Source organism: Eriocheir sinensis, chromosome 47, assembly GCF_024679095.1.
Source record: "Eriocheir sinensis breed Jianghai 21 chromosome 47, ASM2467909v1, whole genome shotgun sequence".
Classification (NCBI taxonomy): domain Eukaryota; kingdom Metazoa; phylum Arthropoda; class Malacostraca; order Decapoda; family Varunidae; genus Eriocheir; species Eriocheir sinensis.
The window spans coordinates 12,338,498-12,354,848 of record NC_066555.1 but is presented as its reverse complement, the minus strand read 5'-3'; the positions used below and the strand labels follow the sequence as shown (position 1 = coordinate 12,354,848).

Below are 16,351 nucleotides of genomic sequence, written 5' to 3'. Positions count from 1 at the left end.
ACAGTCTTAATTTTCCCTCGTTCCTTCCTTCCGTCCTTCGTTCCTGTCTGCCTCGATATCTGTCCCATAATTCTATTTGCTTACTCCCTGCCTCAATCTCCTCCGTATCTTCTTTTTCTTCATCTTAAGCATGTTCGTTGGTAACAAGACATCGAACGGCAAAGTTACCTTGACGTAAATGTGCAGCAAACAACGAAATAATTGAATTCGTAGATTACGATTTAGTACAGTTTGCCTTAAAAGGAAGAAAAATGGGAAAAGAGAATGTTTCTTGAACCAGTAGCTGGAGGAGGCTCCCTAGGATTGGCTGACGGTTCTGTAAACGTGCTTGCGATTCGCTGCAATGCCAATGACATCATCAACCAATCAGCGGCCTCGCTGACTTAGCGCGCCTCTAACTACCATCTAAGGTTTGCTTCGTGTATCTGACGGTAACGTCGGTCGCTAAATCAATAGTGCGTAGTTATGTTAGTTCGTAGTTAGTGAGTATGTCTGTGAATTCCGCCCCAGAGGCGGGGGCCGTTGCGTGGGACAGAGTCAGTCTGCAACGAGACGGGGTCGGGTGCACAGCGTTGACGTGAACCGGGATGCCTAATAAATGTGGTGTAGGTGGCTGCACATCCAATTATAAACACAAACGTGGAATTATGATTTTTTGTTAAATAAGAATGGTATACTTGGAGTTAATAAATAATTAATATAAAGACTGAAAATGTAGTATTCAGTGGACAAAAAAAAAAAAATACAAGTCACCCATCAATTACTCCGGTTTCTGTTCGCGAACCATTATTGGTGGAGTCGACATCAGGCCTTATAAGTGAATCCGCAGAACTATCATTTTTAGGGCCGCAAGGTTGTGGACACCTGTCAAGTGTCAGGTGGTCAGGTCAGGCTGCCAGGTGTTGTCAGGTCAGGTATTTGTGAAATAGATCTACCGCAACAATAAATGTACAGTACTCGAAAACACCACCATCATAATGAATGAGACGGTGTCTGGAGTTAACAACTAAGGTAGTGGACGTGTGCTCTCACCCGGGTATCCCTCATCTCAATTGCGGCAGTTCGGCTGCTTCACCTCAATGAATGGGATTAGCGACTCCATCAATTCTACCTCCATGCCTCGGACCCACCGAGACAACATGACGTCACATCTTTGCCACGCCTCTCCTGCGCCTGAACAGACTTCTTCTATGATTAGTCTTTGGCCCAATCTTCCTGGCTTCCACGTTCAATTTTGTTGATCGGCTTGTAAGGTTGGCCATTCAAATGGGTTTCTTGCACGTTTACGCCCACGAGACGGGTCAGGGGCATCACTCGCTTCACTTTCATTGTTATTGGAGGCTATTATCGTAATGTAATGGAGTAAACAAAGAGAATCTGTGAACACAAGAAACAGCGCGTCCGACTACAACGAGGTTTAAGGAGGACTAGGGGAGGAAGGGTGAGAAAGGCTAGTTAGGAGCGCGGTGATTGGCCCAGGGTGACGCGTTTCTTATGGAAAAAAACGCTGATTGGACGAGAGATGGCTATGGGCTTTGCGTCGTACGCTCTCATTGTCTGGCTCCCTCTTGAGCTTCTCTGGTCTTGAACGGACACGCCATTGGGCTCAACCACCAAACAACACGTGCTTCCCAAGTCGATTAAGTCGTGACTTCACTAGCTACTACAAGATTTTCAATCTTACTGAAGCCGGTGTTGGAAACGCCATAGCCAGACATAGGAAGAGTTGCCAATTCTTTTGATATGAATATCTAAGTCTATATATAACAAGTCAAGTCAATTTTCTCCTTATTTTTTAAAGTAGCGCGCATGGGCGGAGCAACAGGCGGAGTCAGCAGTGACGTCACTTGGCCCAACAGTTGGCGCGCGGCACTGGTGGTGGGCTGACGTGCGTCATAGAGGGTGTTCGCCATCCTTGATTTTTTTTTTCGGCGCGTGATCAGGCAAGCCAGTGGCCACTTTAAGGAAGAAAATGCCTTATTATTGTATTGTGCGTGAGTGCAGTTCTAATGCCTACAAGCGGCAAGAGAATATCAGGCTGCATCGCTTCCCTAAGAATGAGTTTCAGAGAGAGAAGTGGATAGCAGCCTGCAGTCTAGAAAATAGGAACACTAAAAATGCAAGAATCTGCAGTTTACATTTTAAACCAAGTGACTATGAAAGACACTTAAAATACGAATTGCTAGGCCTTCCAATACCATATACTCGCAGAACTCTGAATGCTGATGCTGTACCAATGGTTCAACGCTCAACACAAGGTAAGCTTTATTATTAATAAAATTATATTATTTTCGCATTATAGCATGATATTGTATTGTGTATACTTGGCGGGGTGATGATAATAGCACCATATATGTCAATAAAGTAGTTTTTTGTAACCTTATCTAAAGAACTAGTTACGTAGAGAGAGAGAGAGAGAGAGAGAGAGAGAGGGTGGGGGGGGGGGGGGCGGCGACGGTTAGGTTTGGATTTAAGTTCATGTGGGTAGCAAGTGCATGTCACCCTCTTTCCTCTCCCCCCCCCCCCCATGTAGGAGATAAAGAAGGGGGTGACTTTTAATATTAGTATAGATTCAAACGAGAGAGAGAGAGAGGGGGGGGCGGCGGCGACGGTTAGGTTCGGATTTAAATTCATGTGGGTAGCAAGTGCATGTCAAGTTTCATGATCCTTATTGGTTTAGTTACATAGTCTGTTTACTGTATATACTTAGTTACCAGTGATGACATTAACAGTAGTGGGAATACAGGATTTTTTTATGGAAATAATTTGCTCATGTGGCTTCAGGAAGCACATAAAATAGCCCAATATAAAAAGAAAATTCTCGGGAAGGCTTACAGCGCTCCCCCCCAGCCCCCCCCAGTACCAATTAATTTCATAAAGTTATCTCTTACAGGGACACCAGATCAAGAGGCTAACACAAGATGTGGATCTCCACCTGATGTGATTCATCCTGTGCAAGAAGGCGGCACACATTCAGGTGGGTACTGGCACTATTTTCTCTTCTTTTATTTATGTTCTTTGAAGAGAGAGAGAGAGAGAGAGAGAGAGAGAGAATACCATCATTTTTGTACCAAGAGAGAGAGAGAATACCATAATTTTTGTACCAAGAGAGAGAGAGAGAGAAAGAACCCTAATTCTTGTACCAAGAGAGAGAGAGAGAGAGAGAGAGAGAGAGAGAGAGAGAGAGAGAATACCATAAGTTTTGTACCAATTAATTTCATAAAGTTATCTCTTACAGGGACACCAGATCAAGAGGCTAACACAAGATGTGGATCTCCACCTGATGTGATTCATCCTGTGCAAGAAGGCGGCACACATTCAGGTGGGTACTGGCACTATTTTCTTTTTTTTTTTATGTTCTTTGAAGAGAGAGAGAGAGAGAGAGAGAGAGAGAGAGAGAATACCATAATTTTTGTACCAAGAGAGAGAGAGAGAGAAAGAACCATAATTCTTGTACCAAGAAAGAGAGAGAGAGAGAGAGAGAGAGAGAGAGAGAGAGAGAGAGAGAGAGAGAGAGAATACCATAAGTTTTGTACCAATTAATTTCATAAAGTTATCTCTTACAGGGACACCAGATCAAGAGGCTAACACAAGATGTGGATCTCCACCTGATGTGATTCATCCTGTGCAAGAAGGCGGCACACATTCAGGTGGGTACTGGCACTATTTTCTTTTCTTTTTTTTATGTTCTTTGAAGAGAGAGAGAGAATACCATAATTTTTGTACCAAGAGAGAGAGAGAGAGAGAGAGAGAGAGAGAGAGAGAGAGAGAGAGAGAGAGAGAGAATACCATAAGTTTTGTACCAAGAGAGAGAGAGAGAGAAAGAACCATAATTCTTGTACCAAGAGAGAGAGAGAGAGAGAATACCATAAGTTTTGTACCAATTAATTTCATAAAGTTATCTCTTACAGGGACACCAGATCAAGAGGCTAACACAAGATGTGGATCTCCACCTGATGTGATTCATCCTGTGCAAGAAGGCGGCACACATTCAGGTTGGTACTGGCACTATTTTCTTTTCATTTTTTATGTTCTTTGAAGAGAGAGAGAGAGAGAATACCATAATTTTTATACCAAGAGAGAGAGAGAGAGAGAGAGAGAGAGAGAGAGAGAGAGAGAGAATACCATAATTTTTGTACCAAGAGAGAGAGAGACAGAGAAAGAACCATAATTCTTGTACCAAGAAAGAGAGAGAGAGAGAGAGAGAGAGAGAGAGAGAGAGAGAGAGAGAGAGAGAGAGAGAGAATACCATAAGTTTTGTACCAATTAATTTCATAAAGTTATCTCTTACAGGGACACCAGATCAAGAGGCTAACACAAGATGTGGATCTCCACCTGATGTGATTCATCCTGTGCAAGAAGGCGGCACACATTCAGGTGGGTACTGGCACTATTTTCTTTTCATTTTTTATGTTCTTTGAAGAGACAGAGAGAGAGAATACCATAATTTTTATACCAAGAGAGAGAGAGAGAAAGAGAGAATACCATAATTTTTGTACCAAGAGAGAGAGAGAGAGAAAGAACCATAATTCTTGTACCAAGAAAGAGAGAGAGAGAGAGAGAGAGAGAGAGAGAGAGAGAGAGAGAGAGAGAGAGAGAATACCATAAGTTTTGTACCAATTAATTTCATAAAGTTATCTCTTACAGGGACACCAGATCAAGAAGCTAACACAAGATGTGGATCTCCACCTGATGTGATTCATCCTGTGCAAGAAGGCGGCACACATTCAGGTGGGTACTGGCACTATTTTCTTTTCTTTTTTTTATGTTCTTTGAAGAGAGAGAGAGAGAGAGAGAGAATACCATAATTTTTGTACCAAGAGAGAGAGAGAGAGAGAGAGAGAGAGAGAGAGAGAGAGAGAGAGAGAGAGAGAGAATACCATAATTTTTGTACCAAGAGAGAGAGAGAGGGAAAGAACCATAATTCTTGTACCAAGAGAGAGAGAGAGAGAGAGAATATCATAAGTTTTGTACCAATTAATTTCATAAAGTTATCTCTTACAGGGACACCAGATCAAGAGGCTAACACAAGATGTGGATCTCCACCTGATGTGATTCATCCTGTGCAAGAAGGCGGCACACATTCAGGTTGGTACTGGCACTATTTTCTTTTCATTTTTTATGTTCTTTGAAGAGAGAGAGAGAGAGAGAGAGAGAGAGAGAGACTACCATAATTTTTGTACCAAGAGAGAGAGAGAGAGAGAGAGAGAGAGAGAGAGAGAGAGAGAGAGAGAGAGAGAGAGAGAATACCATAATTTTTGTACCAAGAGAGAGAGAGAGAGAAAGAACCATAATTCTTGTACCAAGAGAGAGAGAGAGAGAGAGAGAATACCATAAGTTTTGTACCAATTAATTTCATAAAGTTATCTCTTACAGGGACACCAGATCAAGAGGCTAACACAAGATGTGGATCTCCACCTGATGTGATTCATCCTGTGCAAGAAGGCGGCACACATTCAGGTGGGTACTGGCACTATTTTCTTTTCTTTTTTTTATGTTCTTTGAAGAGAGAGAGAATACCATAATTTTTGTACCAAGAGTGAGAGAGAGAGAGAGAGAGAGAGAGAGAGAGAGAGAGAGAGAGAGAGAGAGAGAATACCATAATTTTTATACCAAGAGAGAGAGAGAATACCATAATTTTTATACGAAGAGAGAGAGAGAATACCATAATTTTTGTACCAAGAGAGAGAGAGAGAGAGAGAGAGAGAGAGAGAGAGAGAGAGAGAGAATACCATAATTTTTATACCAAGAGAGAGAGAGAATACCATAATTTTTGTACCAAGAGAGAGAGAGAGAGAGAGAGAGAACCATAATTTTTGTACCAAGAGAGAGGGAGAGAGAATACCATATGTTTTGTTCCAATTTACTTCATAAAAGTTATCTCTTACAGGGACACCAGATCAAGAGGCTAACACAAGATGTGGATCTCCACCTGATGTGATTCATCCTGTGCAAGAAGGCGGCACACATTCAGGTGGGTACTGACACTATTATTTTACCTTGTTTGGAGAGAGAGAGAGGGGGGGGGGGAATATACTGAAATTTCTAAACAAATTATTTATTGATTTGTATCATACAGGAGATAGAGAGTGGGTATAGTTTAATCTCTATACAAATTGATTTCATAAAGTCATTTAATAACACAGAAGGTTAGGTTGAAAGACAGAGAGAGAGAGAGATTTCATAAATTCATTTTATTCTACGTGAGGTTGGATATTTTTTTTATATATATAATGTTTCCCTATATTACTTTTGTAGCCATCTTATCCACATGCTTTGCAGAACTTGTTCTTATAATCGGTAATATTATTATTTATTTTAAAATTTACCACTATGCTGGAGCTTCTGATTGCTACTCTTAGAGTTCAGTGTTTGTCTAGTTCATGTATCCTACCTGTTGAACTGTTGATATTTCATTACATATGTAATCTCATAATGTCTTAGTCTGTGACTGTACTTGATACTGTTATGTTAGTACTGGATTATCTATTTATATTTTCACTCTCTTACAGAGACATCAATACAAAGAGCTGAGCCAGGAAATTCATTTGAAGAGAGTGAGGTCATTTCAGAGATTCCTGCAACAGGATGGACCGAGTCTAAGAATGTAGTTAGAACGTCTACTCCTGACATTCCATCAGCTTCAGAATTGCATCAGCTCCAGTTTCAAGTCAGGAAGCTTCAAGAAGAAATAGATGCGCTTTCTGCTGAAAATATTAAATTACGGAATGCAGACGAGAGTGGGAAGAAAAATCTTAAGAAATATTTTTCAACTTCACAAGTGCAATATATATATGTACGATGGGAAACCAGTAACCCGGTGGACTGCTGAAGACATTAGTAAATCACTGACTCTCAGGTGTGTTAGCCACAAAGCATACAGATTTTTGAGGGAAAAATGGCAGCTTCCTCTCCCGTCAGATTCAACACTCAACCGATGGGTGAAAATTTTTGAGATAGAACCAGGCATTTTAGAAAGTGTTATAGCACTTTTGAAAGCTCAGGCAGAGTCAATGACCGAACAAGAACGTATATGCTGCCTCTCATTTGATGAATGTAGTGTTGCAAAGCTGTGGTCTTATGATAAATCCAGTGACAGAATTTATGCACCTCACAAAAATGTTCAGTGTATAATGCTAAGAGGGTTATGTGCACCTTGGAAGCAAATAATATTTTATGATTTTGATTGTCCTCTAGAGAAGGAATTACTTTATAGCCTGATATGTAGAGTGGAAGATGCGGGTTTTCCAGTAGTTGCATGTGTGAGTGACCTCGGAGCAACCAATGTCAGGTTGTGGAAAACTTTAGATGTCTCACCACGAAAGTCTTATTTCACCCATCCTACCTCTTTAGATAGAGAAGTGTATGTGTTTGCAGATGCACCTCATCTTATGAAATTAATAAGAAATAATTTTCTTGATTATGGATTTAGACTGTCAAATGGAACATTTGTAACCAGCAAATGCATCAGAGAGCTTATAACAGAATCAAAGTGTGATTTCAAGGTGACACACAAACTTTCTGCTAAGCACATACATGTTGAAGGGGCTAATCGAATGAACGTCAAACTTGCTGTTCAGCTGCTTTCATCAACAACAGGAAAATCAGTAAAATATTTTGGAGAAAAAAACTTGCTGGACAAGGATTGGAAATCTACTAGTAATTTCATACTACTTGCTGATGCTTGGTTTGATCTATTTAATTCAATAGTTAAGTTTGACCAAAAGCCGAGCAGAAATGCATATGGCACAGACCTTGAAAAGCAAAACATGGTGCTTAGCAAAATGATAGAAACTATAAAGTCAATGGAAGTATGTAGCAAGAAAAAAAAATTCCAGTTCCAAAAAGGAATCCTGATCTCATGTAATGCATTGCCAAGATTGTACGATATGCTTAAAGAGAAGTATGGAGTTTCATATTTGATGACTAACAGGCTTAGTCAGGATGGTTTGGAACATTTTTTTGGTGGTTTGAGAAAGATGGGTGGACTTTGTGATCATCCACACCCAGTACAAGTTAAGCAAAGACTCAGAGTACATGTTTTAGGCAAACAAGAGTCTTTGGACTTCACATCAAGAGAAAACCATGGAAAGTTTCTATCAGAAGCCACATTCAGTGGAATGAAAAGTGAGACGGTGGTACATCAACCGAAAGGAAGTGACTGTAAACTTCAAGAAGAACTCTCTTTGTCTGCAATGATGTTTGCTTCAATGAATCTTGAAAACTCTGAAAATAATGATGAAAATGATGAAACAGAAAGCTTGGCAAAACGGCTGGAAGAGGCCATAGAAGAAGAGGGAGATCAATATTTTGCAGGATTTGTGGCACAAAAATTCCCAGAGTACAAATTTGGTAAGAAAATTCAGAGAGTGGAGAAGAATAAATCACTTTTACAGGAAGTTAGCTGGGAAAATTCACGATTAACCCAACCAAGTACAGAATTCTTAAAGAAATTGGAACTACTGGGACGTCTCTTCAAATGCTACCATGGTGAGCACACATTGAAACCAGGCATTGGAGCAATAAAAAAACTTGCCCAGGATATGTATGAGTTTGTAGATCTACCATCTGAAGTGGTAACATTCTATATTAAATGCCGTACTTTCTTTAGAATGAGAATATTGAATAGAAACCTTGCTGTATCTAAAAAAAAATACAAAGTGTTTCATCATCTTAATTACTAAATATATATATAAATGTATATATATATATATATATATATATATATATATATATATATATATATATATATATATATATATATATATATATATATATATATATATATAATGTGTGTGTGTGTGTGTGTGTGTGGTGTGTGTTACATAAAGTGTATTAATTTTTGCTGTTAGCCTTAAGTATTTTCATGAAATTTGATAAAATATTAACTTCAAAAATAAATTGAGTTTATTTTTACATTATCAACAACAAGTTATAGAATTGTAAGATATCTACTACTAAAAATAGAGCGTGAAAATGGACAAGATTGTTATACTTTTCAGCCTAGAAATGTGAGGATGGAGACTAAAATATATAATGGAAGGTGTTTAGAGAAAGAACAAAGTTATGTGATGTGAAGGAAGGTGTGGAGTATGATGGAAATTATGGTATATAATAAGAGAAGTTGTGGGCTATTGTGGAAACTATGGGACGGAAGGGAAGGTGTGGGGTATGATGGAAACTGTGGAATGGAAGGGAAGGTGTGGGGTATGATGGAAACTGTGGAATGGAAGGGAAGGTGTGGGGTATGGTGGAAACTGTGGAATGGAAGGGAAAGTCTGGGGCATGATGGAAATTAAGGAATGTAAGGGAAAGTATGGAGCATGATGGAAACTATGGGACGTAAAAGGTGTGGGGTATGATAGAAACTGGGATGGAAGGGAAAGTATGGGGTATGATAGAAATTGTGAGATGTGGAGAGAATGTTGATGGTATAATGGAAGGTGTGGGAGGGAAATGAATGTGAGGGAAGAAAAGTTGCTGGAGTAATAAGGGGCCGTTGACCGGGGTCGATTTGAATTAGTTCGCCTTTCTTCGTTTTCTATAAATCATAATATTTTACATTCTCTGTTTGGCACCAAACAGCATCAGGAGTAAGCCACGCCTCTGCCGTGACTCCTCCCACAAAACTGCGCGTGACTTGACTTGTTATAAATAGACTTAGATGAATATCTCCATATTCAGGGAGGCGGCGGTTGAGGCTCAAGCGCCGCCTCGGAGGGCCCCAGGACCATAGGGGTTCTAGCCTAGAGCCCCTATGGTCCTGGGGCCTTCCGAGTATAAATATTAGTTCAATTTGCATATGACTCATGATATGTACAAATGTGTGTTCGTATGTATATATGTTTCATATGGGACTATGGTTAATTACAAATTTATGTATGTTTGTGTATATATCCATGTAGGTGCATATATGGCTGTGTTGAATGAGTATCCATGTGTATCTGTTTGCATAGGATTGTTTATGTATAGGCTATAGGTAGTAAGTATATTTCCATATGATTGTGTTTATACATAGGCTATAGATATGTAGGTGTATAAATAGTAGTGCATTTATATAAACTGATAAACTACGATTGCTCCTTAATATTGTATTTATGCACGAGGCTCGCATAAGGGCTTTGGCTTATCGGGTCTAGGCTTCGTTACTGTATTTATCATATATATTTTATCGTTTAGTTATAGTCTGAATCGGCAATGAGGTCCGTTTGAACGTGCCCCACACGGGGTATTTCCTCTCAACGGCGCTGCCAAACCTACCCTTAAAGGTGGAAATATAGTCCCTATTACCCTTTTCTTTAAAAAAAAAAAATACTTGTTCCCATTGTAAATAAGTTATTTCGACTGTTGAGCACACCAAAGTGTGTCAGAGTAGCTACCATAGCCGGTGGTGTGGAATGAAGTTACATGGTGACCTTGGCAACTGTCCACTAAGAGCGTCGGAGAGTAGCGTTGTCATGCGTAATGGAATGTATAGAACTCATTGCATTATCCTAAATCGCGACACATTTATAGCACTGTATGTATAGCCTGCGTCACGCTGGAGAGAGGCACAGGCCAGACCCAAACTGACTTCTTATTTGTGTCAGACTATAGTGCTTGCTGTCTACTTGCTTTGTTCTACATGACGATAGGATGTCCAGAGAGAGAGAGAATTATATAGAATTACATAAATAACCAGACCACAAAGGCCCTAAGGCCCAAACTAGGTGGTCTGTCCTAAACCTGAGTGACAAATGTTATGCGGCCACAATGGCGTTGAAACTGACCTAGTGAACATTTAGATGGAGGAGATATATTATTCTTAAATTGAGTTACACTGCACCACTGATGGTGGTAATCTGTTTCAATCTCGAACGACAGCATTAGTGAAAATTAATTTTGTGCAATCTGAATGAACTTGTCTACATTTGAGTTTAGCGCCATTATTTCTCGTTCGCGTCGAATCATCCATCACAATCAGCTTGGTCGGATCCACGTTTGTAAAACCGTTAAGTATTTTAATGCACTGGATCAGTTTTCCTCTGAGGCGGCGTTTTTCAAAAGAAAACAGGTTTAGATGTGACAGCCTTTCCTCGTAGGGTTTGTTTCGTAATGAAGGAATCATCTTGGTTGCTCTACGCTGAACACCTTCTAATTTAGCAATGTCTTTCGCATGGTGGGGAGACCAAAACTGCACGGCATACTCCAAATGAGGTCTGACGAAACTATTATACAAAGGTAGTATAACATTTTTATTCTTGAATTAAAAATTTATCTTAATCAAACCGATCATCCTCTTTTCTTTTTTAACGGACTCGTTGCACTGCTGGGAAAACTTGAGATTAGACGCGACCGTGACGCCAAGATCTTTGACCGAGTGAACGCCTTTAACTTTAACGCCGCACATTTCATAGTCCTTCTTTATATTTATAGATCCAACCTGCATAATCTGGCACTTGTTTATATAAAAAGGCATATCCCATTTTTACTGACCAATCTGATATTTTACGCAAATCTTCTTGTAGGCCCCGCATTGCCGATTTTCGTGTCGTCCGCAAATTTACTAATGAAATTATTGAGACCAAGGTCAATGTCGTTGATGTAAATGACGAAGAGAACGGGTCCCAGGACAGAGCCTTGGGGGACACCACTAGTGACTGGCATCCAGTCAGAGGTCACTCCATTTATTACAACTCTTTGCTTTCTATTGCTTAGCCAGTGCTTGATCCATTCGTGAAGATTACCCCTGATACTTATTTCCTTGATTTTATGAAGCAACTTGTAGTGTGCGACTTTATCAAACGCCTTCTGGAAGTTCAAATAAATAATATCAAGTGATTTAAAAACATCATAGACTGCAAAATGCTCGTTGTAGAACGTTAATAGATTCGACAAACACGATCTGTTGTTACGGAAACCATGTTGCGAGTCAATGATTAGCGAATTACACTCTAGGTAGTTAACTACTTTATCTCGAATAATTGTCTCAAATAATTTACCAATAATTGAAGTTAAGCTGATTGGCCTGTAATTATCCGGTAATTTTCGGTCGCTTTTTTTGAAAAAGGGTGTTACGTTAGCCATTTTCCAATCACCAGGAACGATACCATGGTGCAAAGACATATTAAACAGCATTGTTAAAGGTCTGAGTATCTCTCTTGATATTTCTTTAAGTAATTTTGGATATATTTTATCAGGTCCTGGACTTTTGTTAGTTTTAAGTGACTGCAGCGCTTTGAGAACCTCATCTGAACTGATTTCAAAGTCAGGGAGGGTATGACTGGGCTTTTCAATAGTGTTAGGAACAGCAGCAGTATCGGTAGAATTACAATTAAAAACCAAGGCGAAATAAGAATTTAACGTGTTCGCTATGCGTTGGCTGTCTGTCACGATATATATATATATATATATATATATATATATATATATATATATATATAGAGAGAGAGAGAGAGAGAGAGAGAGAGAGAGAGAGAGAGAGAGAGAGAGAGAGAGAGAGAGAGAGAGTCGCTGATACTTTTGTAGAGACGAGATACACGAAAAACGTGATACAGGCAACACCGAGTAGATGCTATACAGGATCCATGTTGCCGAACGTGAATGTGTGTGTGTGTGTGTGTGTGTGTGTGTGTGTGTGTGTGTGTGCGCGGGGTCTGGCATTTTGATCATTTCGTTCATTTCATTGCTTCGCCTGGATGATTGACCGATAGATTGAAGGACTGACTTGCTGACGTACGGACTGAATGAAATAACACAATAAATATAAGACTATTTACGTGGAAGACAGATATGTGGAGGTACAGGCAGGTAGACAGACATAAAGAGGGGACAACGATGAAAATTAACTTAAGTGAAGGTGGAGAAGATTCTTAGTGTATGTGTGTATTATGTTTATTGGGGGAATGTGTCCAGTAACAAAAAAACAAAAACGGATATCTGAAAACAAGTGTTAATAGCACAAACACTGTGCTAGATCGGCGTCGCATGACCCTCCAACACCCCCCCAACAATTTATATTATGCAACAAGGGGTCTAAAATGGAAAATGCTGAAAAGTAAAGATGGCGCCACTATAAACACGTGCCTGCGCCACAACGGGCTGGGGCCGATCGTCAGGCTCTACTATGAAGGCCTACCAGACCAAGATGTAAAATTTTTTTTTTTAAAAATGACTTTGTTTATAATGCCATGTTGTGGGGTTCATCAGGGCTAACAAATGTTATTATACAATGTCATGTCTACAATGCATGGGTAAGCCAGGAAAACAACTTGAAGAGAACAACAACGCTAAGAAGATGGACCATCTGTCGATCGGCGTCTAAAAACACGGATAAATATACACAAAAACGGTGAAATGCACGGAGAGTAAGAGGGATACAGTTAAAGATATAGGTATTCTATAAAAAAGTTGCACACACACACACACACACACACACACACACACACACAACTGGACGGATAACTCAAGGAAGACATTAATAACAAAAGAAAACGACAACAAAGCCGGAGACTCGCTTTTAAAACAGATAAGGATACAAAATAGCGGTGGGGAGGAGAAACTCGAAATGTTTTCGAGAGAGAGAGAGAGAGAGAGAGAGAGAGAGAGAGAGACCGACCCTGGATAATGACGTTATCAGGACTGAAATAAGAAGGGTAAAAAGACCGAAGTGAAAATGAGGGGGAACAAACAAAAACAGACACCCTATAAAGAACTTACATACCCGGATTTTTTTACTCCGTTTTTTTTTCTTCCATTCTTTTTTAACCATCCGTTCGCTGTGAATGAAGGAGAAATAGGCAGATGTGAAATATTCGGAGCGAGACGGAGACGAAGGGAGTGAATAGAAACGAAGAAAATCATAGACCCAGGTCATACTCTAATTTCCCAGCAAGCAAGATAAGTATTGAGGAGGAGGAAGAGGAAGGCAAGAAGGATGAAGAAGACGAAATGAAGGACACACACACACACACACACACACACACACACACACAAAAGTTTAGTACCTTAGTATTGCCTCCATCTGTCATATTCCATAGTAACTATTATGAATGAGAGGAGACATAATTAGGAGTGAAGGGAAAGGTTACCTCTTCTCCCTGCTGTTCTCTCTTCTTTCCTTCTTTCTCTCCCATTCACTCACGTAATACGTTTTCCCCTCAATACACTCCACGCCTTACACTCTGTCTCATTCAGATAAACTTCCTCACAACCTGCTTCACTTTCCCCACTAACTCTTCCTTCCATGATGGAGAGATGATAAGTGAAAGAAGGGAGTCTTTTGGGTATTGGTGGTGGTGATGAACGTGGTAATGATTATCATGATCATTGTTGTAGGGCTGGTGGTGATGGTTGTTGTGGTGGGTGGTTGATGTGAAGGCCAAAGTGCTCTCTGTTCCTTAGTCTGATCCTCCATTACTCCGTCCATCCTTAATTACGGGTTCATAGCTTCGTCCTCTTCCTGCTCGTCTGATCCTTCGTGTGAACTGGTTCCTTACGATTGTCCGTTCGTTCATCTTGGGTCCATTGCTTCGTTTCTCCTGTTTGTCTATCCGTTCGTCCGTTTGGTTTCATTACATCCAAGATCTATAGTAACAGGTCTCCTCACTTCAGACGTATTTTCGCAGATGCTGGCGCACTGACGTTACCAGGCTGTTCGAGGGTAGGTTCAGCGGGGCCGATGGGGTCAATCGCTCTTCCAACCTCCGTGCAGTAACAGCTAGCTGGCAGTCGCTCTCAGTTTCTCTCACACACACACACACACAGAGAGAGAGAGAGAGAGAGAGAAAACGGCAGCGCAATGAGAGAACGGGGAATATAGAATAGTTTCCCGTCTTCCTCACTGTCTCACAGCCAGCTGACGTCACAGGCTGCGCGGTGGAGGTAAAGTGAGGAGACCTGTTACTATAGATCTTGATTACATCCAGCGTCTCTTTTCGTGGGGTCCACAGCTTCGTCCGTCCCAAGATCTATAGTAACAGGTCTCCTCACTTTACCTCCACCGCGCAGCCTGTGACGTCAGCTGGCTGTGAGACAGTGAGGAAGACGGGAAACTATTCTATATTCCCCGTTCTCTCATTGCGCTGCCGTTTTCTCTCTCTCTCTCTCTCTCTCTCTCTCTCTCTCTCAAGAATACCCCATATTTGCCCCCAGATGTTGATGCTGTCATTATTATTAGTAGTAGTAGTATTGTGTGTGTGGTGTGTGTTTACTCACAAACTCAAATGTACGCATAACAGCTATAATATTTTGTATATCTCCCTACTTCATATTTTTTTCTATATGTAATTCTTATAATGTGCCTTGTCAATGGCTATGCGTAGATACCCTCTACTCCATTCTTATTACTAGCTTACATGTATGTGTGTGTGTGTGTGTGTGTGTGTGTGTGAGAGAAACTGAGAGCGACTGCCAGCTAGCTGTTACTGCACGGAGGTTGGAAGAGCGACTGACCCCATCGGCCCCGCTGAACCTACCCTCGAACAGCCTGGTAACGTCAGTGCGCCAGCATCTGCGAAAATACGTCTGAAGTGAGGAGACCTGTTACTATAGATCTTGGTCCGTCCTTCCCTCAGTATTAAAAGTAAGTGAATGGCGCATGTGCCTCAGCGTACGTCTCAGGTATAATTAGCGTCGTCTTTGGCAGCGTCGTGGGAGTGGATTGATTTATAGTAGCTAATGCCAACGGTCGTTGTGTCGTCGGCGGGGACCTGCTAACGGTTCAATAACCATCGACATCTGGAAAACTCGTCTTCATTACCGCCCGGCAGAAGCAGGGATGGGGGCGGCGGCGGCGAGGACGGCGGTGATGTATAAGTGGGGAGGCACGGCAGCATCAGTAGCAGTAGCAAACAGCGGAACGAGGAGCCGTTGGTTGTAAAGCTCCGGTAACGGCGTCCCCGGCACACAATGGCGCCGTGCCAGGCTCAGAGCGGGGTGGGGTTGGAGCAAGAGAGTGGTGTTGGAGGGGGAGAGGGAAGCGGGTGGTTTGAGTGGATGGGGAGGAGAGGGTCATTCATTACTATGGCACGCGGGATTTGAGCCTTGCCAGTGCTCAGGGATGTGAAAAGCGGCGAGACTAGCGGAAATACACCACAACTCGATGAGGGTATGCAGGGAAAGGAGCGGTAACTTACAAAGGGCGGCAAGGGAGAGAGTATCGGGGAGGAAAGGGAGACTCGAGATGCTAGAGGAAGGAGGGCGGCACATGGGTAGAGGGACACAATTATAGTGCCACCGCCAGACTACTATTGCTCACCAAACTTGCGAAGAACACTTCCATTGTTATTAAAAAGACACGTGCATCTGCAAGACCCTAATCGTGACTCTTCTCCTAGACTTCCTCCTCTACCTCCTCCTAAGGCATATACTC

At 41.2% G+C, this 16,351-nt stretch overlaps 1 protein-coding gene across 14 annotated transcripts; it reads left to right on the top strand.

The window, feature by feature from the left end:
* Positions 1 to 2,617: 2,617 nt before the first annotated feature.
* Positions 2,618 to 6,870, top strand: LOC126981188 (uncharacterized). 14 transcript variants are annotated; one of them, XM_050831913.1, is made up of 9 exons: positions 2,618 to 2,977; positions 3,239 to 3,322; positions 3,567 to 3,650; positions 3,912 to 3,995; positions 4,294 to 4,377; positions 5,005 to 5,088; positions 5,377 to 5,460; positions 5,891 to 5,974; positions 6,513 to 6,870. In XM_050831913.1, exons 1-9 carry the CDS (start codon positions 2,773 to 2,775, stop codon positions 6,830 to 6,832), a joined length of 1,113 nt encoding a protein of 370 aa, XP_050687870.1. In that variant the 5' UTR covers positions 2,618 to 2,772; the 3' UTR covers positions 6,833 to 6,870. The 14 variants fall into 14 exon arrangements, with proteins under 14 accessions (XP_050687870.1, XP_050687876.1, XP_050687875.1 ...); XM_050831919.1 differs by lacking the exon at positions 3,239 to 3,322; XM_050831918.1 differs by lacking the exon at positions 3,567 to 3,650.
* Positions 6,871 to 16,351: the final 9,481 nt, after the last annotated feature.